At 35.1% G+C, this 24,131-nt stretch overlaps 1 protein-coding gene across 6 annotated transcripts in view; it reads right to left on the minus strand.

Moving 5' to 3' along the window:
* The window catches only part of LOC125055300 (dachshund homolog 2), a 153,454-nt gene that overhangs the window by 80,508 nt on the left and 48,815 nt on the right, over positions 1 to 24,131 (minus strand). For 2 of the 6 annotated variants that reach the window (XM_047657719.1, XM_047657715.1), the window contains one exon: positions 11,282 to 11,415. In XM_047657719.1, the coding sequence (XP_047513675.1) occupies positions 11,282 to 11,415 (134 nt within the window). Of the gene's footprint in view, positions 1 to 11,281; positions 11,422 to 14,633; positions 14,646 to 24,131 lie in introns of all 6 variants that reach the window. The other 4 variants (XM_047657718.1, XM_047657714.1, XM_047657717.1 and 1 more) reach the window with 3 other exon arrangements.

Here is a 24,131-nt window from a genome sequence, read left to right on the forward strand (position 1 = left end):
AAAAAAAGATGTGATTACATACATTTTTTTTTTTTTTTATAAAACAGGGGGCAAACGGGCAGGAGGCTCACCTGATGTTAAGTGATACCGCCGCCCATGGACACTCTCAATGCCAGAGGGCTCGCGAGTGCGTTGCCGGCCTTTCAGGAATCGGTACGCTCTTTTCTTGAAGGACCCTAAGTCGAATTGGTTCGGAAATACCTCAGTGGGCAGCTGGTTCCACATAGTGGTGGTGCGCGGCAAAAACTGCCTAGAAAAACGCTCAGTTGTGGAACGGCGGACGTCGAGGTGATACGGGTGGAATTTCGTATTCTGTCTCGACGTCCGATGATGAAATTCAGCTGCAGGTATTAATCCGAACAACTCCTCTGAACACTCTCCATGGTAAATGCGGTAGAAGATGCAGAGTGACCCCACATCTCTACGCAACGCCAAAGGATCAAGCCGCTCGGAGAGGGATTGGTCGTCGACGATTCGAACCGCTCTGCGTTGTATACGGTCAAGTGGAAGGAGCTGGTACTGGGGAGCCCCCGTGCAGAGGTGAGAGCAGTACTCCATGTGGGGCCGAATTTGCGCTTTATATAGTTGCATGCGGTGGCCCGGAGTGAAGTACCGCCTCGCCTTGCTGAGCACACCAAGCTTTTTGGAGGCTAATTTAGCCTTTTCCTCCAAGTGACCGCGAAACTGAACGTCGTTCGATATGTCAACGCCAAGTATTCCAATGCTGGCTGTGGCTTTAAGAAGAGTGTTTTCGAAAAGAGGAGTGGCGACAAAGGGTGTTTTTTTAGCGGAAAACGCGCAAACTTGTGTCTTCTTGGGGTTAAATTGGACTAGGTTTAGTCTGCCCCAGTCTGAGACTCCACGTAGTAGAGTTTCGACTTCAGACACAAGTTTGTTCCGGTACTCATCGACAACTGCCCGAGAAATACCTGCCCGGCCAGTGTAAAAAGTATCCCCAGTGCTGTCATCCGCATAGCAATGAATGTTGCTAAGTTGCAACATATCATTGATATGCAGAAGAAACAGGGTCGGGGATAGAACACAGCCTTGTGGGACCCCAGCGTTCACGGGTTTAAGGTCGGAACATGCTCCGTCGATGACGACCTTGATGCTCCGATCGGCCAGAAAGCTGGAGATCCAATCGCATAATTTCTCGGGTAGCCCATAGGCTGGAAGCTTCGAGAGCAGTGCTCTGTGCCACACCCGATCGAAGGCTTTCGCTATGTCCAAACTTACCGCCAGCGCCTCCCCCTTGGACTCAATTGCCTCTGCCCACATATGTGTAAGGTATACAAGGAGGTCACCAGCTGAGCGACCACGACGAAAGCCGTACTGAGAATCGCTAATCAACTGGTGGCCCTCTAGATACCTCAAGAGCTGGCTATTAATAATGGTTTCCATTATTTTGGAGAACAAGGAGGTTATAGCTATTGGGCGATAGTTGGACGGATCAGAGCGATCGCCTTTTTTTGGGATCGGATGTATCGAAGCGGTCTTCCAGCACTTCGGGACAGTGCCGAGCAAGTACAGGTACCGGAAAAGGCGAGTTAAGACCGGAGCCAACTCAGGAGCACAAGTACGCAGCACAATTGGGGGGATACCATCCGGCCCGCTCGACTTATGAATGTCCAAGGAAGATAGTGCTTTGCGCACGGCACGTTGCTGGAATGTGATTTCCGGCATCGAAGAATCACACCGCGAAATGGTCGGTGGTGATCTCCCTCTGTCATCCAAGTCGAGTCGAGTCGAGTTGGACGCGAAGAGACAGCCCAAAAGGTCGGCCTTCTCCTTCGCAGTGTTATCCAGGGAGTCATCCTCCCTCTGCAGTTGCGGAATAGCGGGCTGACAAAAATTCCCTTGGACAGCTTTGGCGAGAGACCAGAAGGCTCGAGTCCCTGAAGGGAGTTGGGCCAATCTCTCGCCAAATCTGGCAATGTGCTCTGACTTTGCCTTAGTGATTTCCCGTTTGAAGGACCTGGAGGCTGAGTTATATGCTGTTTTGAGTTCGCTGGTATTGGCATCACGAGATTTCGCCGCTTCCGCCCATGCCTTAAAGCATTCTCGCTTTCGACGCGAGGCCGCCTTGCAAGAACGTTTAAACCAGGGCTGAGACTTGCCACCGATCGGCACCGCAGAAAATGGAATAAAGAGTTCCATGCCCTGCAGAACCACTTCGGCGACAGAGGCGGCGACGGAATCTGGAGCTTCCGGCGAAAAGCACATAGGCCCCCAAGGGTAGGACGCAAAGAAAGACCGCATCCCGTCCCAATCTGCTGACTTGTAGTGCCAGATACGGCGACCACCCATAGAGCGGGGCCGTGAAGGGCGCATAGATGGCACAGTACTCCGGACCACACAATGATCTGATGAACCCTATGGCGGGTCAACAGAGACTTGATAATTCTCCGGATGTTAAGTCAGCAGAAGATTTCCTTATCTCGCAGAAAAGATTCTAACAAGACAAATGTGATATCCAATCTCTTTGTCAAATAAGGGAATATGTTAACAAAAGATCAATCCATCAAACATCTACACAAATATATTTGCCGACAAAGCACTATTACTCTCGGCGACGGTCACGTGCGAACTACAATCAATAATACACAATCGTGAAAATGCGAGCGGTCAATAAAGTGAGTCAACAGTAAAGCCTGTATGACATTTCAAAGACAAAATATTCTATGGAGCTGTTTTATCTTGATTGGCTTACGACTGCCAGAAAAGTAAAGTATATTGTTTCTATGTTTACACTATTCGTATGAGACTTGTTTTCGGTTTAGAATTTAATAGATATTAATTAATTGTTGTACGCGTTGAATTTACTTTCTTTAATCCATTTTAATCTAATGTTATTAATACTAGACACAGCTGCATTGCATTTCTAATTTTAAATTTAGAACACCTCAAATCAAATATGGCAAGTTATTTTAAAATTAAATTTTAAATATAGAACACAATTACTAAAACCACCAATGAGGTTTTATTGAGTGTCATTCTTAAGTCAAATACCTAGAACACCAACTTTAAAACACGATACAAATTTTAAATTTAGAACACAATTTCTTGTTGAGTGTTGATTTCCAAATCAAGAAGCAATTTATCCATATCTTCTAAACGGTACGCAGTGTCTGTATCTCAGCTATAAAGTCTTTCATTTGGCTCGGACGAGCCTTATGAACAATAAAACGTTGAGGGCTGGAGATTTCGTCTGTAATAAAATATTTGCCCTAGCACTCGCTAATCCATGTCCCTTACTTACGAAGGCAATTTGAGAAGTTATAGTCTCAAGAACGTTGCGATATATCTTTATTAAACTGTACGTGTACTTTCGTAAGCGCACAGGTCCGAACAATCATTGTGTAAACATAATAAAACAAACGAACGGAAATTATCAACTATTAAAAATACGTTTCATGGAAAATCACTAAATAATTTATTGTGATCTTTTTATAATGCGTCTGCGCAATTAGGCTTCTGTGTTTATTATAGTGATTAATGTATATTGTCAACTATTGATGTTTTCCTATAGAGCCTAGCGATCTCTATACTATTGACGAAACGATGCGAATCCAGTCTTTGTTTACTAACCTAATACGACAGGAATAAGTCTCACACTCAACAAATAAAGTACTCATTTGTCTCTTTCTGACATATTATATCTACCCTGTGATAGACAGGGACAAATCAGTGTAACAAATAAAATATCATACTCAGAATGAAGTATAAGATAGTAGGGTTACAGCGGTTTACTATTATTTACGAAAGTATTGTTTTGTCTCTTTCATTCAAATTATGTTTTGCTGTGACGATATGAGACAGGTGAGTTACTGTGTAAGTACACTAAGTTTTTATGACTTGAGAATCAGTCATACAAAAAGTTCCTATTACGTAAATTGTTCTTCTATGTCTAAATTATAAATCAAAGATAAAACCCTCAAAAGATTGACATCAAAACGTTTATCTAAACACGATATTAGGCAATGTTAAATGAGTTTAGCAGACTATTCCAACCAAATAAAACTCCCTCAATGTGCGAAAGAGGGTCAGGCTTAATTACTCGTAAATTGACCGGGATACAGTTTTATCCCTGATAAATATAAATGTGTGGATTAGTATGTGTCATGCTCGTTATTATACGTATTTAATTAAAGACGTTAAACGCCGGAGGTTTAATGATATGTTCCGAGAATTATATTTTGCGATAAAATATTATTACTTGCTTTTTAACTTAAATTTGTTTTGAAAATCTTTTTTTGTATTAGTTTTAAATATTTATTGCATTTGTTTAACAGTCTTTATCTAAAGATCTTATCAGCTTTGGTACAAGTTGATTTTGATTTTTGTAAAAGTTTAGGAGTGTTGGTTGGTAATAGCCTCAGCGAGCGATTTTCATCCCTGAGGTCATAGGTTTGATTCCCTGTACATCAATGGAATCTTTCTATGTACGCATTTAACATTCGCTCTAACGGTGAAGGAAAACACCGTGAGGATTGGCTTGCCTTAGACCCAAAAAAGTCGACAGTGTGTGTCAGGCACAGGAGGCTGATCACCTACTTGATGACCTACTACTACCATGATCATGAAATAGATACAGAAATCTGAGGCCTACCTAAAAAGGTTGTAGCGCCACTGATGATGTAAAAGTTGATTATTTCAGTTTAAACGGTTTACTATGTGTTTACCGGGCCTAAACATTCCACGAAGTACATTAAATATTACAATTACACATGTATCACTTGTTAAGAAGTCATGCGTAAATTTTCACAAAGGGATCGATGCCATTGTTGCATATCAAAGATACAGTAATATTGAACCATATTTTTATTAATATCTTTGCACAAAAGAGAGATTATCTGTCGGGAGTTTTTACCGGCAGCTGCGGCTATTCAATTTTTCAATGTTGCTTTTTGATGATGCCTCTTATTTGATTTGGCCACAGTAGTTATCTTTCGAATTTCGAATATGCAAAACAACTTACGTTATAGATAATCCTTAAATATAATATAGAGTATTTTCTTGCATGTGCTCTATGCACCTAATTAATTTCAGATTAAAAAGGTTTATATTCCAAAGACAAATTTAGATAGTCGACTTAAAAGTTTTGAATTTAGAATATGCAAAACAACAGACTCTCGTTATAGATAATATTCGATAGTTCTTAAACATAATAAAGAGTATTTTTTTTGCATCGACTCTATGCTCTATGCACCAAAGACAATAATTAATTCCAGATAATAGATGTCTATATTCCAAAGACAAATTGATATAATCGACCTAAAACTTTTAAATTTAGAATATAAAACGAGCCCGCAGAAAGAAAACCTATAAAATACGCTAGGTTAGTTTGTATTATAAAAAGTGACGTAACGTTAATTTGACGATTAACTTAATTAATTCAATAATTCAATTTTATAGAGCAATTACGGTTCGAGTTGTAGACGTGTTTTTGTAAATTCTAAAAGCAACTGTGTAATTGTAGTTTGCGTGAACTTATCGCACAATTATACACATTATACATGTATTATGTAGAGGTAATAATTCCGTGTCATTACTTGTTGATGCCAACTGCACTGGAGCAAAGAAATGCATTATTAACTCGAACTATCCATTTGTTTTATAAAATAACATTACGTTGTTATAATGATTGATGGTATAAATAAATTATAACTAAAACTCATTACGTTATAAAATTGTCCTCTATATATTAATACTAGACGGGACTATTTTTTTATCCTAAATAAATCATTAGCCATGTAGTTATTGCCGAATACATGTATGTTCGCGAGTTGCACAATTACCAGCCAGTACAAAACAATTATTTTCAATGGGAATCGAACTCAAGATATTCAGGTGTTACGTAATGTGCAATGGCACATAACCAAGACAAATATATTTTAAATGTAGTGTTCATAAGAAATACAATCTCATTTGTTCTAACAATTATTATAATAATTAAAATTCTTCATCAATAATAAATACCAAGTGAACGGTGAATGCACAACACAAAGTTGTCGAATAAATATCATTAGGATCTAAGCTTACATTAGGAGAAGAAAGGTAATAGCATTAGCCCGTGAACTGAGATCGCTATCTTCACACTTGAACATGCGCTACAGAGTCTCGTTAGTCTTACTTTATGGTCAAGACAAGTAGTACTGGCTGAATGTATTCGAATGGCAGAAATGCGAAATGTTCGAAATTCAAATGAATATTTAACAGACCCAATTTGATTTATTATTCTATCGACTCTGTGGTATTATGGCGCCAAATTTCAAATTTCGAACTGAGAGTATACAAGGCAGAGATATCAAAGCTAATTGTATTTTAACAAAATAAAAAGATAACTCTCAAAACAATATCAATTATTAACCATAATAATGTAAACAGATAAGAAAATAGAAGCAAGTTCATTGCATTAGTTTTTTTAATAATTTGAATTAAGAACTGGGTCGTTTTATTAAACGCGCCTTGTAAGGTACTAAAAATATATTACCTTGTTTAAAAATTACAAACAATTACATACCAAAAATGTCGAGGGTGTTGGCATTCAAATGCGCCGGTATTGCTAATTAAAAGAAATTCCTCTGTTATGCTTGAACATCGCAAAAAATAAAATGAATGTCTCGTCCCTGAAGTGCAAAGGTGTGAGTAATATGTTAAGGCAAAGCAATTTTATTGTAATTTTTACACTAGACATGATAATCATTACATACGGGAAATGGCCTTAAATTGCCCTCTTCTGACATACGCAGCTCAACTATAGATTCCTTAAAAAAATTGCACCGTGTCGACTCATCTGTCTCTTTTCCTCGCGGTGAAAAACAATCTGAGAGAAAGAGATAAAAGGGTACTTTTTTTAAGAGTGAAATATTTGTATTTAATGCATTGTTTTTTTAATCTTGTCTAGTACGTATCGATACATTTATAAAAGCAATTAAAAAAATCGTTGTCTACACAAATGATTTGGTTCTGAGGTTTTTAGTTTAAGAGCTAACATATTTACACGTCACATTTTGACGTCATCTGTTGTCAGTATCAAGAATACATTAAAATCATAGTTACATTTCTGCCTTGATAGACATTTGAGATTAACTAAATGCAATTGTTTGCTTGTATACAATGTAACAATAATGCATCCATAATGAAATAAAATAAATAAATAGTAATAATCCAGTGTGAGAGATATTTTGTTTAGATACGACGATATTTTATAGTGTTGACACTATTGCTTTTATTTTATTCAACATTATCAAATTAATAACAGTATATTTGCGACGCTAATATAAATAAATGCATGGTGCCGCAGTGTTAGCCTAGTGGCTCCAGCGTACGACTCTCATTCCTGAGGTCGTAGGTTCGATCCCCAATGGACTTTATTTCTATATGTTAAATATATTTGCTTGAACGATGAAAGAAAACTTCGCGAGGAAACCAGCTTGTCTTAGACCCAAATACTCGACGGGGTGTTTCAGGCACAGAATGCTGATGAGATTTACATGAGATCATGAAACCGATACAGAAACAGGTCCAGACCTAAAAAGGTTGTAAATAAATTGTAAATGCTATCTAATCAAAATTAACAAAGACAATGTGACATATAGTGAACGAATGTCAAATTCTGTAATTTTATAAGTGATACAATTGTCGATCAGCTCTTGGACTATACGTCGTTCCAAATCACTTGGGCGTTTAATTATTGTTGCCACCACGCTCATTGTTGCCGTTTCCTCATATGGTATTTAGTAATTTGTTTGATTACCAGCAATTGCTTGATGTTTAAATCATTGTATGCTGACTTCAATATGTATTATTTCGTTCACGAATAAAAACTATTTCGATACAATGACTACCCTCACGAACACGGATGTCTTGTTTAATTATATCTTAGGTTATGGAAAATTTACAATGTAGTAGGTTACTGACAAGTAACGCCGATTTTCTTTAGTACTTTTACTGTCAAGTGACGAAGACTATTTTTTTCTAAAATGAGGGTATGACTTTTTTTTTCATTTTTCAAGTTGAACTTTGTATACTATTTTGAGTTGAATTAAATACAAATAAAATGACATAGGAAAAACAGGAACAAATATTATATTAATTAACACAAGTTCCTTAGGTATTTTTCGAATAATTAAATATTTGTCAATACCTTCATATTTATATTTTTTCTATTAGGGATTTTTTGAGTAACAATCTGGACTAAAATTTACTGTGTTACATTAATTTTTTATTCTTAAAATATCCTATCCTAATCAACCTGATTTTTGTAATTCATGTTTTTTCTTATTCTTTTGTTTTTAGTTTATTTATATTTTATTTTAGTTGAAGTTTGGTAATTGTATAACATTTTCATGTTACTTTTCCTTACTGGGGTTATCTGGTTACGCTTGTTAGGCCCATCCCTAATAATTTATGTTACTTGTTTTTTGTAATGTAAATAAATTTTCCACAATTTTTTCAATTCATTGTCTCCAGTTGAACGAAATGTCAAGTTATTGAAAGAAATCACGTCGTCTCTAACAAACGGAGTGAATCTCAAATTGACTGATCCATCACCCCTAACAAACAGGCAAATCCTTACATCAGTAGCAGAATTCAATAACCCCCGTTAATGTTATAATGCGTACATTATCCCCCGTTGTGTAACGGAAAATAATGTTCCAGCCTTTAATTATAATCAACACGTCATTTCCATTGATTCGTCTGCAAGACATCAATACTAACTGTACAAATGTATGTAACTTAGACTGTTTTCACTATCTAAATGTAGAATTAGATTTTTCTTTAAGTTATTTTTTTATTTAAATTTTAAATTTAATTTTTATGAAAACTAAAATAATTAAAGTTTGAAAGTCGAAGAAACGAAAAAGCGATAGTAGAAAGAGATAGACACATAAATTAAAATGTGGGAGAAAATGACATAGGAAGCATTATACAGTGTATAAACTTAAAATTAGTGTAGTAAGAAGTTTTCACTTCAAAAAGGTTTTTTAACTAATGATATGTAAATAAAATTGATAAATTGCATATAATTTTGTAATTGAATTAAATTAATCTCTTTTTTTTATACATCTATGTTTTTTTTAATTCAGAAAATGATCAAATATACACAGTTGCACACGTGAACACCGTTTTAATTATTTTATTTACTGTCTTTTTTTATTATTTATAAAGTATTTAGTATAACATAGTAATGTTCTAACAATCAAATGTCAACAAATCCGCGTAAATGTGTTCCCAAAGCTCTCATTAACATTTATTCGATCTTATCGAAACGGAATGAACAATTTTGATTTAACATCTACAGATAACCCTTTCAACGCACGTGGGCTGACGCGTCCCTTTCATATTCCGCTCAACCTTCGAAGGATTATATTCTCCGATGTTTTCCTATCCTATTATTTCACGGGGTGAAAATGGGCCACCCACACGCGCACCGCCTACGCGTGTGTGCTGTGCGTACACGGATTTTCTTGGCGTGTTTGTTCCATGTGTTTCATCAACTGTAAACCACTGTCAACGACTCGTCAAAATAATATTGGCTTAACGTCAGCTCCGTAAAGTAGGAATTTGAATCGAGCACGAATTTAATTATAAATTAATATTATAAGCTACGTTATTGTTTTTTTAATTGTATTCATATGAAATTTCTTATATGTTATATATATATATATAAGTCAGGGAACATTTTTATATAAATTTTTAATTAATAATTTATTTCTTCTAAACCGGTTCGACCGATCTAGTGTTAGTTGTTGATAATAATTAGAACTTTCTGGAATTATATGAAAAACCAGTGGTAAACAACCTTTTAGATTTGGGCCTCAAATGTATCCGTTTAGAGACCATTTGTTTTTTTTCTAAGCAAGAAGTTGATCAGCCGTCTATGTCTGACATACGTCAAAAGGCTAAGGCCGGGTATCTCCGATATTTTCTTTAACCGTACAAGAGTGCTAAATGCGCAATCTGTTTTTGATTGAATTTATATAGAAACCATCAAAACTTCGAAGGTCATATGAGAGTAAGTAAAAGTAAAAGAATGAGAGTCAGACAAGCTTGCCAACCCTGTTTAAACAAAACCTGTACAAAATTACATTCACACTTGAAATGCATGGAACAGGGAAAAATCATTTTTTCACTTGCGAGAGTGTTTCGAATTGCAAATTTTAGGGAAAAAAGCGATACTCAAAGTCAAATGCGGCAGAGCGTGATAAGCAAGTGCCGCTTATGCAAGATCACGAATGTAATTGCTCCCTTGTCTGGCACGACACTTCAGTAGAGGGAGATGGCACAATTGTAACCCATAGGAGAAAACGAGATATAAACAAATGATAAACAAAGCATGAGCGACAAAAATGATTGATTGCCAGCCGTCTTGCGCTGAGCTCTATTTAATCACTTTATTCCCTTTTCTGCGTTTGGGATAATTTTGTATTTGTGTAATTTGTATACGGGATCAGGGTTTCGGCCTACGGTGATCCAACGCCTATCCGGGGCGTGTTGAAACGCGATGTTATCTTATAGACGACAGGCTTCATTAAAGTAAAAAAAATGCGTTTGTTAATGACAGGTCCATAGGAAGAATTAATTTTAATTAAATTAAAGTGACAGGTCCATAGTTATGTTGGTAGGAATTAATTTCAAGTAATACATTTAACTATGAGAGGTGGTTACTACGATGTTTTTGTTTATTAAGTCCTACCGCGGGTATTTTTTCACAGATAATAACGAATTTTTTTTTTGTTTGGAACACTCAAAACTGACAATAGTTAATTTGCGATTAGGTATCTGGTCGATGTGAGTACACGTCACTCTTGAAAGAGTGTATTTAAATTTTTGAAGTTATACTTCTTTAGGCGCGTTATGAAAAATTGATGAGAGTGAAATTTTACGATGCGCGCGCACCGTGACACAAAATTAACAGAATGAAGTTGCCCACGGAAGATGCTACGGCATTGGACATAATTTAAAAACAACATTCGAATAATAATAGAATTTATGTTACACTTAATGTAAGAGAATAATAATAAATACATATTTATTTATTTAATTTTTCAAATGTAAACTGAACTTTATTGACTCCTTTTCCAGGCTTTGATTATTTAATTGTAATTAATTATTTGCATGCAATGAAAAACTACCTTTAATAATGCCAAAGAAGTTATACTTCTTTGGCATTATTAAAAATAGTTTACGCTCGTACATAAGTACACGCACCCTTTTTTTTATCTATGTTCCAAATTTAAAAAATGTTATATTTATATATTTTTTATCGACTTACCACTCATATGACCATTTTCATAAGGCGAATAGTCTCCATTCTCTAGACGGTGCTTCTTGAAGGGGTGTCCTGGGAAGGGCGAAGCGGCCAGTGAAAGACCAACTCCGGAGGCTCGTTTCGGTGGTCGACCCGGTCTGGAGCTGCGGACATAGTAGCACGTTACTGCCGTTTAAGACGGTACACTTTTCATACATACTAACATACACATGCAAAACGCAGTACGAAAATTTTACTAAGATTATTTTGAGTTTTGAAAGTTAATAATTATATATGTCGCTAAATCCGTATTCTCAAACGTGAATACGACACAAGTCTTATATCATCTGTCAAACTGTCAAGTTTAACATTTTTGTGCAAAAGACATGATCGTGACTTGAGATACGTTCAAGAATACGAGCCAAGCTTAAACAATAAATAATAGCAAAAGCTACAGTCCAATAAAATTATCATTTAAAACATAACGTTAATTAATAACATAAATTGCATTTTACAGTATCTCAGGCATTTCTTAACGGACTTATCTAATAAATCAAGTTCTCGCGAGGGTAGCATCAGATTTATTTTTATTTATTTCACTCCCCTAAGATTTAATGCATCCTCCGTTTCCACAATTTCACGCTTATTGTTTTCCCATCCGTGATTTACGGACATGTAATAGTCTATGGTCAACGCAATATATGACCACCTAAATCTTTGCGCTTAAGCCTATTGTGCCTAGCAAGGCTCCTTTGTGACAATTAACTACGTATATAGAGGTATCCCTTTGCCAATGAGACACTATTTTTTTAAATTTCGAAGTTCTATGCAATATAGATATACACGACGCGCAAAGCGTTTTAAATTTCGAACGATTTTTTCAAAATTTTATGAATGGAAGTTCTGTGGTAGACGCAAAATTCAGGGATTTTTGAATTTAGAATAAAAAAAATGTTTTTGTGTACGAATATTACATTTTTGAATTTCGAACTAGAATTTTGAATGATTACGTTCAGTTACATAAATAACGGGGAAAATGATGCAGAAAAATAATGTTCAAATTTATTTACTATTACAAATATTGTCTATGCCAAAAGTACACAAACACCACAGATTATGTCTATTATTGTATCTTTAAAACGAAATTTGTTCGAAATTCAAATACGATAAAACAGCTACATGATCAATTACATTGGTATCCCGTAATGACATATCGAAGTTAACGCGTGTACAGAGGAACAAGTTCGGCAATTATCGAGGGAGCGATGCTGTTATCATAGTATCGGCTTACGCAGAAACTGACTCTCGGCTATTTATTTTTATGTCAGCAACCGTCATTATGAGACACTCCATTAGCTTGGATTGCGGTGCGACTCGTTTTCGGTTACGCTTAGGGCGTGTCTGCTTTTGACGATTCTTTTTCCGTTGCAAGTGATAAGAGGCTTATCAGAAATGTTATATTGGTAATAGTGGACAATAGCTTCCAAGGACGCTTAGCTATATTATAGTTAACATCACTATTGAAGTTTTGATAATGTATTAAAATTAATTTCGTTACTATAAATAATTTCTTTGGAAATTTTGGATACCTATAAGTGCGAGTATTTAACGTCTTTCTAATAAATAACATTATACTAATAATTATTATATAGAAAATAACTGCGAAGTTTTAGTATTAACTCCAATACAGCCGTCCCCTACAGACTATGCAATTGGAAAGTTTTTCTATTCACACCAGCTCCTGTACTCTAACTTTTGATGATTTCATGAAAGCAATTTCTATGTAATTCTCTCAGTATCCATAGAGCTGATGTCGCTACCATAAACTCAACCGCTACCGGAAGTTACACGGGCACAGATTAGCGCCTTCATACAAAAGAGTTTATATATACTTGCTCCGTCATGAAACAATGCCACATACCATAATAAACAGAGGAAAAAAAAACAAAACAGAAAGTGTCAACGATAACGCGTGCCTCCCGACATCGCCTGTCGCCACTTAGCCGTAATCGGAACACCGAAGCTCATTCAGATAAATTGCCATTAAAAAGTCGATTTATTACTGAACGATTTCAAACGATTTATTCGCATACTATCGAAATTTAACACGCAAACCTTCCATTATGTTCCTGTTCGCCATTTACTTAAAGACAATGTGGAATTATTGATAAGATGCGTCCCACTTTGAAGGTGCTTTTAATATATGACTATTTATAATTTATGGTTACTATTTTATATGAAAGCGGTTTCACCTTTATTTTTAAACTTGATAGTTAATAATACAGCAACAAATATATTTATTAATAAAAAAAACTTGTAATAGAAATAAAGTGCAAAATTAAACGAGAATACTGTAACAAAATAACTATTAATTACTTTTTAACTTTAGGGGTTATTTAACAAAATTAACTAATTTAATAAAAACCGTAGTCTACTTAGTAGCTGAACGTCGTGGTCAACAAGAAAACTTCGGAAGTGGACTATCTGTTTCCACCGGTTTCTGTCCAGCGTATAGTACATTATTAACATAGTACTAAATTTATATTTATTTCACCAAACAAAATTTTCAAAGACACAATAACATTAAATCGCACCCAAAATAGTATTGGCATATCAAACCCAACCCTAGTGAAATAGACACCGCCGATAGTTTTGCTTTTTGTTATATTTGCTAAGCAATATTCATCATTCATGTCACAGATCGAATCACAAAAGATTTCGGATATTTCCCCACAGAATTTACTACCAAGCGGTAAAGCCATGCCAAGCGTTTCCATAATTATTAAACACATGCCTGTAAAAGTCCAAACACGAGGTGTTGACAGCCTATCTACCTAATAGTCATAATATGTTTATAAATTTTTTGTTCCCGTTTCATGTAATTATTTACGGTGCACTACCGTCTGGGAATGTTTACGCATTAAATTAGACTTTAAATCAGTTAGTGAAGTACATCCTGTCTATGGACACGATGTTAATAAAGCTGAAAGATGAGACAAATATTAAGGTGTTCTATTTTCAAATTCATTTACGATTGTTTACTGTATCGATTTTAATGATAGCTTTCATTTCGGGACAGTATTTTTAACAATAACACGGCGACAGGAAACCGTTGTGAAGGATTTAAATATGAATTTCGGTGGAGTAGGAAGCACGTCAAACAATAGAGCTCTGTCTTAAAAATGGCTCAGGATTCGGTAGACAAGGTAAAACAAACGGACCTAATCTTATCTATGGTAAACTCATACGCAGTAGCAGTTTGTCTTGGGTTCACTACAAACATGATAAATGAATTCGGTTATAAAAAGCGTTGCTCTATTTTCTAAACGAGTTCCGGTTCAAGCGGGTTTCATTCCTCGATTAATACAATACCTACTTAGAGAAGTACCTGAGGAAGAAAGAGAGATACGTTAATTTAGTTTGAACATTTAGAACACAGAATCATTAAAAACAATGTTCTAATAAAGCGAAACAAAAATTTAATTGAAGCCAAAAATTAGAGGGCACAATAACAATAAAACGAGAAAGCAAAGCCGCGTAAGCATGTCGTAAAAATAAAAATTAAATAAAAAATTCTTTGGGGTGGAAAAGTTTTGCGACCGTAATTTGGCTTTACAATTATTTCTTGTTCTGATGGAGCAAGATGTTCTCCTAATGTTACCTGTCCCTCGGGTAACTCAGAATATTTTCAGTACTGTGCAGCTCTATACGTTTCGTTTCACGCAAATAAATTATGAATATTCATCACTGTTAATCCTATTTCAACGAGGAATTGTAAATGTGAGGTGTATGGATTCTATATCAATAATGAATCCTTATAAAGGAGCTTTCGTCTGCATACAACTTAAAGAAAATCATTATTATCCAAAGCCGATTAATATGATGCATATGTTAATATTTACCGATTTATAATTATTACTATGTAGGTTAAGAATAAATAGTGTACATTTGTATGTTCGGAAAATATATTTCTACTAGCTGATCCGGCAAACGTCGTTTTGCCATGTATATTTAAAAAAAATAGGGGTTGATCGTAGAGGGGTGAAAAAAGTAGGGGTTGTATGTATTTTTTAATGCTGTATCATAAAAAAATAGAAATTAAAAATTTTGTCAAAAAAATAAATAAAAAAATTTAGGGGTGGACTACCCCTAACATTTAGGGGGATGAAAAATAGATGTTGGCCGATTCTCATAGATACCGGATAAGCACAAAAAATTTCATCAAAATCGGTCAAGCCGTTTCGGAGGAGTATGGCAACGAAAACTGTGACACGAGAATTTTATATATGTATTAGATAAAGCACATCAATATTTTGAATGAACACAAGATGCGGCTCTAAAAGCTCGGGCTGTTTTGGCGAGCATAGCTCAGCCGGAATGAGCTTTTTTACATCCATTGTACACATCGGTAGCAACATTTCAATTTATCCGAAGCACTTTATAAAACTAATTATATTTGATATTAAACTCATTTGATTCGAGACAGTTAATACAGACATTTTGAGATCAGCTTATTACATCTTCGAATTACAATAGCTTTTTATCATCGATTGTATCGAGTGGAGTCTTTTACTATATAAGATGAAATGGGCGATAATTATTTTTTAACATTTTTATTACTGCTGGCACGAACGTGAACACGCCACGTGATAATTGAAATGTCCAAATATTGGATTTATGTGGCCTCTATGGTGAGTACATTTTTATTGCTTCTACCCATACCTAGAGTAAATTTCATGTCAAACTTTTTAATTTTAAAGGAAATATACCTACGTTACGTATATTTAATATTTCACTTACATAATACAATATACATAAGTAATTTACGTTATATTATAGTTGTTTAAAAAAGTAGTCTAGATTTGTTTTTTTATTTATAGAACGAAGGGCAAACGGGCTTGAGAGTGCGTTGCCGGCCTTTTAAGAAATCGTACGGTCTTTATTTGAAGCACCTTAAGTCAGATTGGTTTGAAAATACTTGAGTAGCAAAAACTGCCTTAAAAAACGCTCAGTTGTGGAAATACGGAGGTTGAGGTGATACGGGTGAAATTTCGTATACTTCGTACAGTGGAATTAAAAAACATACAAATTAGCCTTAACCTTTATATGCAATGTCTTCCAGGCAATTTGAATTAGAACGAAAATCATAAAGTATTTTGTTAGATAACATATTATAATGCATGTATTAATAGGTATATTAATTTAAATTCTTTTGTAGGAACATTTCCTAAATCGTATAAAATATTTTAAAACATAGAAATGTAACAAGCATAACCTATTAATATAATATTACAAGGGAGCCCTTTCTACGAATGGTGGGGCAAAATAATCAGCCCCCAAGGGACAAGCTCTTGTAATTAGCGGCTGTTCATTTCTTAATTTCAATATTTAATTACAAAGGAAACTCGACTAAAAGACGTCACCGTCAGAAAGAGTGGATTTTACGTTTGGTTGTTTCGATACTTCATTGTTTTGTATCAAAGGTTTGATATCAAAGAGTTATAAATTGCATTTTGGCTTCTTAAGTCTTTTACGTACCTTCGATATGTATCTGTTTATGTACATTGCTTTGGGTTACCGAGAAACATTTTATTTGTTTTTAGCCTATACATACTAAATATTTTGCATTTATTAATTTTACAGAATAATACAATCTAAATCATTGAAAGTTAACATTAACACTGTTGTTTGTAGTACTGTAATTATATTGTTTTTAATGTTGGTTAACGTTAAACTATTAATTTATGTTATAAAAGTAATCATATACATTATCTACTAGCTGACCTGGCAAACGTCGTTTTGCCATGTATATCATTTATAATAAAAAATAGGGGTTGATCGTAGAGGGGTGAAAAGTAGGGGTTGTATGTATTTTTTAATGCTGTATCATAAAAAAATAAAAAATGAAATTTGTATCTGAAATATAGAAATAAAAATTTAGGGGTGGACTACCCTTAACATTTAGGGGGATGAAAAATAGATGTTTTCCGATTTTCATACATACCCAATATGCACACAAAAATTCATAAGAATCGGTCAAGCCGTTTCGGAGGAGTTTAACTACAAACACCGCGACACGAGAATTGTATATATTAGATATAATAGATATCGTTGACTACATTGAAACTGACAACAAAAACAATTGGCAATCGAATTAAAACCGCGGATTTTTTTTAAATTAAGAACTATGGAATGCCTGAAACCAAAATATATTAAAACAATGTTAGGACCTCTTCTATTACGTAAAAATTATGTGAAACATTACTTGTACTTATTACTTTTAACAGAATTGGTGTTTAAACTTCTATTAGCGTAATATCAATGTAACATTATCCTCTGCCAAAGAGCCATCTCCCAATTTTCCTTTGTCGTTATCCCATTGTTGTCGGTAATAGGGTCTGACATATTCTTTTTATCTGGGTTTCAAAATTCGAAGATTTTAAAATAAATACTAGATTATACATGTCTCTGTACTACGACTGCGTAATAATACGATGTAAAAAAATATATTTATTAATTTAATTAAGCCTTTCAATTTTTTTTTAACTATCCATATTTACAAAAGATACACGTACGAGGAAAAAAAATACTATACCTACTTTAATCAGATAAAACTAATATAAAACAAAGGCCAACAACGCAATCGCGAGCCTGGAAATGTGAGTGTCCATGGGTGGTATCCCAGATGAGCCTCCTGCCCGTTTGCTTTGATAAATAAAAAATCTAATACAATTTCCAATGTGATACCTGTTAAGAAAGGCACCATTAAGGCTGATTCACGCTACACCGTGTCTCGACCGGGCCGTGCCCCGGCCGGGGCACGGTCTAACAATAATGATATACTTTTGTATGAAGTAATTCATGCCTGACCGGGGCACGGCGTTGTAATGTCGGTGGGTATTGTTTCCCGGCTCCGGCACGGTCCGGCCCCGGCACGTCGTAACATGAACGTAGGCGCCCGGGCACCCGCAGAGCAGTCAACGACAAATCTTAGTGAGGTTAAATTTTTTTTTTTTTTTTTTGACAAAAACAGATATAGTCGTCCAAACACGTACGTGCGTTCACCCAAACAGCCCGGTGTAACATGAACCACTGTCCCGGCCGGCGCACGGTGGACGTGTCCCGGCCGGGGCACGGCCCGGTCGAGACACGGTGTAGCGTGAATCAGCCTTTACAATATTATTTCAAACAAAGTTAAAACAAATGCGAATGTTATTATCGTTGTAAAAGAAATCATTCAATACAAGTTTTTTTAATTCCCTTAATTTTTGCGTAAATTTTTATTAATAAATTTGCACATTTCAAATTGTATCGGCAAAAATATTAATTTCTCTTTGTGACGTTTCATTTTCCACTTTTCGTTTGCGTTTGGCACGTTTTGTTCACTTTGACGACCGTGGTTCGGACGTCGCCATTGTAAATCGACGCACTGTTTTGTTAAATGAAATTGTACAATTTCTGGACGACTGACCGTTACGCCCCTATGCGCCCTTAATTTCGAATTGAAAAGAAATTACTTTTCAACAGTATCGGGAATTTTATGTCAGTCCAGAAAAGCAAGGTTTTTGAATTAGATTTAGCATGAAACCTTTATTAATGTACCTTAAAATAAGTGCTAATATATTTGGCATAATAGGCAGTAAGGCATATTTTATTTTATTTTTATGCCTTACTGCCTATTTTACGGCAAAATAAACATAGTTTGGCTTAATGACCTATAACCCCTAGATGGGGCAGAGGGCGTCCACAGTGAGTCTTCACCGCGTTTGGTCTTGGGATTTCAAAAACATTGAAATACGGAAATATAGTTTAGTCAGCTACAAACCTTAGTCTTCAGATCACATGAGATGTGGTTATATATCGATTGCGTTGCTGGCCTTTTAAGATTTAGTACGCTCTTTTCTTGAAGAACCCTAAGTGAAATTGGTTCAAAATAACTTTATAGACTAATTTCACATAGTGGTGGTGCGCGGCAGAAACTGCCTTAAAAAACGCTCAGTTGTGGAACCAAAATTAAATTCAATCATCTATAAGGTTAAAGGCATAAATAAAACATCCACCCAAATAGTTTGTTAATAATTAGAAAAAAAATTAATCGTCCCAACATATGACAATAGCTCAAAGCGAAAACTAATCATTCCGCAAATTGGTGTAAAAATTGCAGATGGCGCCACCAAGCTCCACAGCCTCACAATTGTATATTTGTTACGGTATTTGGGCTTTGCTACCGTTTTGAAGCCGTTTTTGGGTTTAAAAATTACCTGCCATAGTCGATTTCAAAATTAATTCTAATACCGCTGAGTCACAACACAAAAAAGTCCTGTTTTTCATCACCAACCATTAACACGTGAAACTTAAATTGTAAATTTAAAAGGTTATTTGTATATTCAAAATAGTTATTCACATATGGCTAATACTTCATCGGTTTCATTCAAAATAAATATTCTTTTAGTTCAAACTACAAACCACTTATGAACATAAATAATAAACAATACATTAGGAGAAGAATTTGTTGTAAACAGTTTAAAAACAAATGAAAGTTGTAATTTAAAAAATATATTAACTTGGGTTATGGAAGAGCTGGGAGCCCTGACACAGGTATTTTTTTAATAAAACCTTTCAGATTGTATACAAATTTTTAAATGCTAATTGTGGAATTAATGCCCATTACAAATCAGGTACCGCTGGATCGATAGACTAGAAAAGGACCTGCTGCAGCTCAAAATCAGCAATTGGTGGGAAATCATACAGTACAGGGAGCGGTAAAAGTTTCATGTTTCGGATGAAAGAAACATTTTCCCTCTGTGCGAGTGCGATACTGTCTCCAAAACGAAGGATATTTTTAAGAAAAAAAAAACAAAATTTGGTTCTCAGATCAAGTGTGACTGTTAACGAATTGATTTACTAGTAAATAGTTAAAATCTAATATATAAAATTCTCGTGTTGCGGTGTTTGTAGTTAAACTCCTCCGAAACGGCTTGACCGATTCTTATGAAATTTTGTGTGCATATTGAGTATGTCTATTGTCTGAGAATCGGACTGGAAATCGGACATAGATTATGATACAGCATTAAAAAATACATACAACCCCTAATTTTCTTCCCTCTCCGATACATCCCTATTTTTTATTATAAATTATATACATAGCAAAACGACGTTTGCCAGGTTAGCTAGTAAAATATATAATAAGTACTAGTACACAATATTTCTGTATATTTGCTATAATTATGTTGTATTTAGTACATGAATGAACGCAAAATAAAATCTCAAAGACAAAAAATATTATCGAATTCAAAACCTATATCGTCACCAATAAAAATAGAATATTGTAGAATATCAAATCTAAAGAATCTTAAAGTAAACAGCCATTATTCATAAATCAAACACGTAATAGTTACAATCTGACACGACGTAATGAAAAATCTTTTGTTTGATCAGACTCAAACATCTGGATGTTGAACAGAAGTTCATAATAAAATATCTAGAAAAAACACGCTAAGTCCTTTTGTATCGAGTATATTTGTGTTATACGCCGATTGAATAGTTTTGATATTTTAATACTTTTTTGGTAAACGTGTAGCTTTATTAGAGCCTCAAAGGTTTTTGACAAGTGTCACTACTTATTGATATTTTTATTAAAAACTTATTTCATATATTTTAGTCTCACACTTGTATAAATTTGTGATGACGTCATACCGAATATAAATTTGTGAAACGCGCTACCGAAGTTATTCCAACCGCATAGAATAAACAACTTCTCGACCTAAGCCACCTTCGGGCTGGCCAGGAGTTTTCTGTTCACAATCTGATATTCCGTTAATCCTATTAATGCACGTTCTCATGTTACCCACAAAGCCTCTCAGATGCTTACCAACCCTTTAGTGAGACTCTACCTCACATACAGCCCAAACACTAACGCTCATCTGATGTTAAGTGATGCCACCACCCATGGACTCTCTCAATGCCAGAGTGCGTTGCCGGCCTTTTAAGAATTGGTACGCCTATTTTCTTGAAGGATCCCAAGTCGAATTGGTTTGCAAATACTTCAGTACAATTACAAAGCTTGTGTAAAAGTACACCGGATTAAAAAAGCTACGTAAAGTATTATGACTTTAAAGCGTAAAGTATCAAAACCGTGTATTCAACAACTGCATCCGAAATGTACTTCGGTAACAGAGATTTGTTTTGATAATACATCATAAAACTATTAAATATTAGATCGTTGAGTGAAACTATCCGGACTTATATCCGTCCAAGGGATAGACGATGAGCGGACACGTCTTTCTAAACATAAAACTCCACTTAAACAATAAACAAAGCATCTATTAATATATAAAATGTTTTTTGTTGTATTAAAATTACTCTGAACTAACATCACGGCTCTTGGGCGAGTTAAAACTCCATAGCGTATTACTTGTACCGTTATCATCGTTTCATAATCGATTTGTTATTTCAGTGTTCTAGCTTTGTTTTGTTTTGTTAAAACATGTGGGAATCAATTGTTCTACATCCACATCCGGGTATGATCACCTATTTCTTTTAATTTAAACAAACTATATGGGTTTAATATAAATATTAAAATTAAAAAAAAAAAGTCTTTTCGCGGCCATTTGAATCTCAAAATCTCTTGTGAACACAAATTTCAGAAAAATAATTGATGATGATTGTCATATCTAAGGTAAGTGTTGGCCTAGTGGCTTCAGCGTGTCACTCTCATTCCTGAGGTCGTAGGTTCGATCCCCGGCTGCGCACCAATGGACTTTCTATGTGCGCATTTAACACTCCCTCGCACGGTGAAGGAAAACATCGTGAGGAAACCGGCTTGCTAGACTCAAAAGGTCGACGGCGTGTGTCAGGCACTTGGCTATTAGATTGACAAATGATCTAGAAACAGATACAGAAATCTGAGGGCCAGACCTAAAAAGGTTATAGCGCCACAGATTTTTTTTTGTCATACGAAACCAGTGCGATGAAATTCGTATAAACATAAAACAATTGTATTACAATTAAAAAACAAGGTTAGATCAAAAGTATGCCTTAATTTGAATAAAATTTTGAATGACAAAGGTTTATTCATATAATTTTGTAATAGATTAGTCTACAGGATATTTTAAGTAATTAAATACACCCTTATCGAAACTACTGTATTCACTATTATCTCGTCACGCCATCAACTTCCGTTCCCAGCATCAGAGCACCTTATCTTCAGCAAATATAACAAATTAAACGTCTTTTTACGTAAATAAACCTGACAATGTTCGGACATGGAATGTTTGGGAAAACAAAATCTCAGTTAAATCGTATGTATTTCGTCTATATTCTATAGTGATCTTTATGTGGGGGGACTGAGTCTATGGTTCTAGAACTAAGTAAAAAATATGATTAAAGCAACATAGGCAAAAATGAAATACAAAATCACTCTGTGGGCCCTCACATGACAATGTCAATACATTTTTTTATACATGTAGACAATATAGAGTAATAGCAAAGAGGTCGCCAGTAATGTGTCAGCTGTCATCAGCTACCAACAGTCATACGTCATAATATTTAAGCACTAATCTAAGGTGACGTCATGCTCAGTAAATAGTTGGTAATAATTAAATTGTTTATAATTTTGGTAAACGCAATATTACACACTCCCGTTCTAATTAAAGTATTTATAAGTGTATTTGTAATAATATTCGAAGTCATAAATAAATAGAGCAATAACAGTTTAATAGAAATAACCAATTTATTTGAAATTAAAGGTGAAAAAAGCTAATTAGGCAGACTAGTCACGCAATAGCTGTCAAAACTAAGAATTGTTTGTTATATTTAACACGTAAGTTTGACAACATTAGGTATATTTTCTGTTTGTACCACTGTTCCGTATTAAATGAAAGTATTATTTGTAGATATTTTAACCGATTTCTAAACTCCATTTTAAGAATAAAAAGTTAAATTTGCTGCACCATCCTTATAACTAATTAATGCGATTAACCATTTAAAAAAAAAGAACACACAAATTTAAAAAAAAAATCTTTACGTCATTTAAAATTACGCCATCTATTGACGCAGATGTTGTAACATTAGACAATCTCTAGTTTTAAATGTAGACTGATAATATTTATGTACATTGATGTGATAGGAGACGACACAGCCAGACCTCAAGTCGCGTGCCGCGGTCTGCGGTCGCTCGTGTTGCCCATCATTCTGTTTTATCGTCTCATTAACTAGAAATCGACACTATAGTCTAGATTTTGTTTCAGGGATTACGTAGCAAATGTACATTTTTACTTAATGTACGTAAGTACGTATTTACGCCTAGCAGTCTTATTAAATGGCAGCTAGGTGAGGGGTACCGGGTTCGATTCCTGGTTCGAGGGCAAGTTTTAATTTAATTTAAATTTGTTCTCGGCCTTTGGGAGGGTTGTGCGGTACCGGGCGAGTGATTAAATCGTACATGGAGGACATGGTCGAATTTCTAAGGCAAAAAGCACGAATTATAAAAATCTCATACTTGACGCTGGCTAATGCACAAACCGTGCCAGAGCCATAAAAAAAATCGGTTCAATTTAGCGCTACTTAAATTATGAAAATTTGTTAGTTCTGAGCCTCAGATTTCTGTGTCTGTGTCATGATCATTTGTCCATCCAATAGGCAATAAGATCAGCCTTCTACCACGTCGGTTTCCTCGCGATGTTTCACCGTCCGAATGTTAAATGCGTACATAAATAGTCCATTGGTGCACAGCCGGTGATCGAACCTACGACCTCAGGGTATTACGCTGAAGCCAATATGCCATCTCATCAGTCATTGCTCTATAATTAAGAACGCCAATAATAAATAATATTTCCATTATTACGTTCATTCGAATGGCTGCAAATCAAAGCGC

Source organism: Pieris napi, chromosome 13 (assembly GCF_905475465.1).
Source record: "Pieris napi chromosome 13, ilPieNapi1.2, whole genome shotgun sequence".
Taxonomy (NCBI): Eukaryota; Metazoa; Arthropoda; class Insecta; order Lepidoptera; family Pieridae; genus Pieris; species Pieris napi.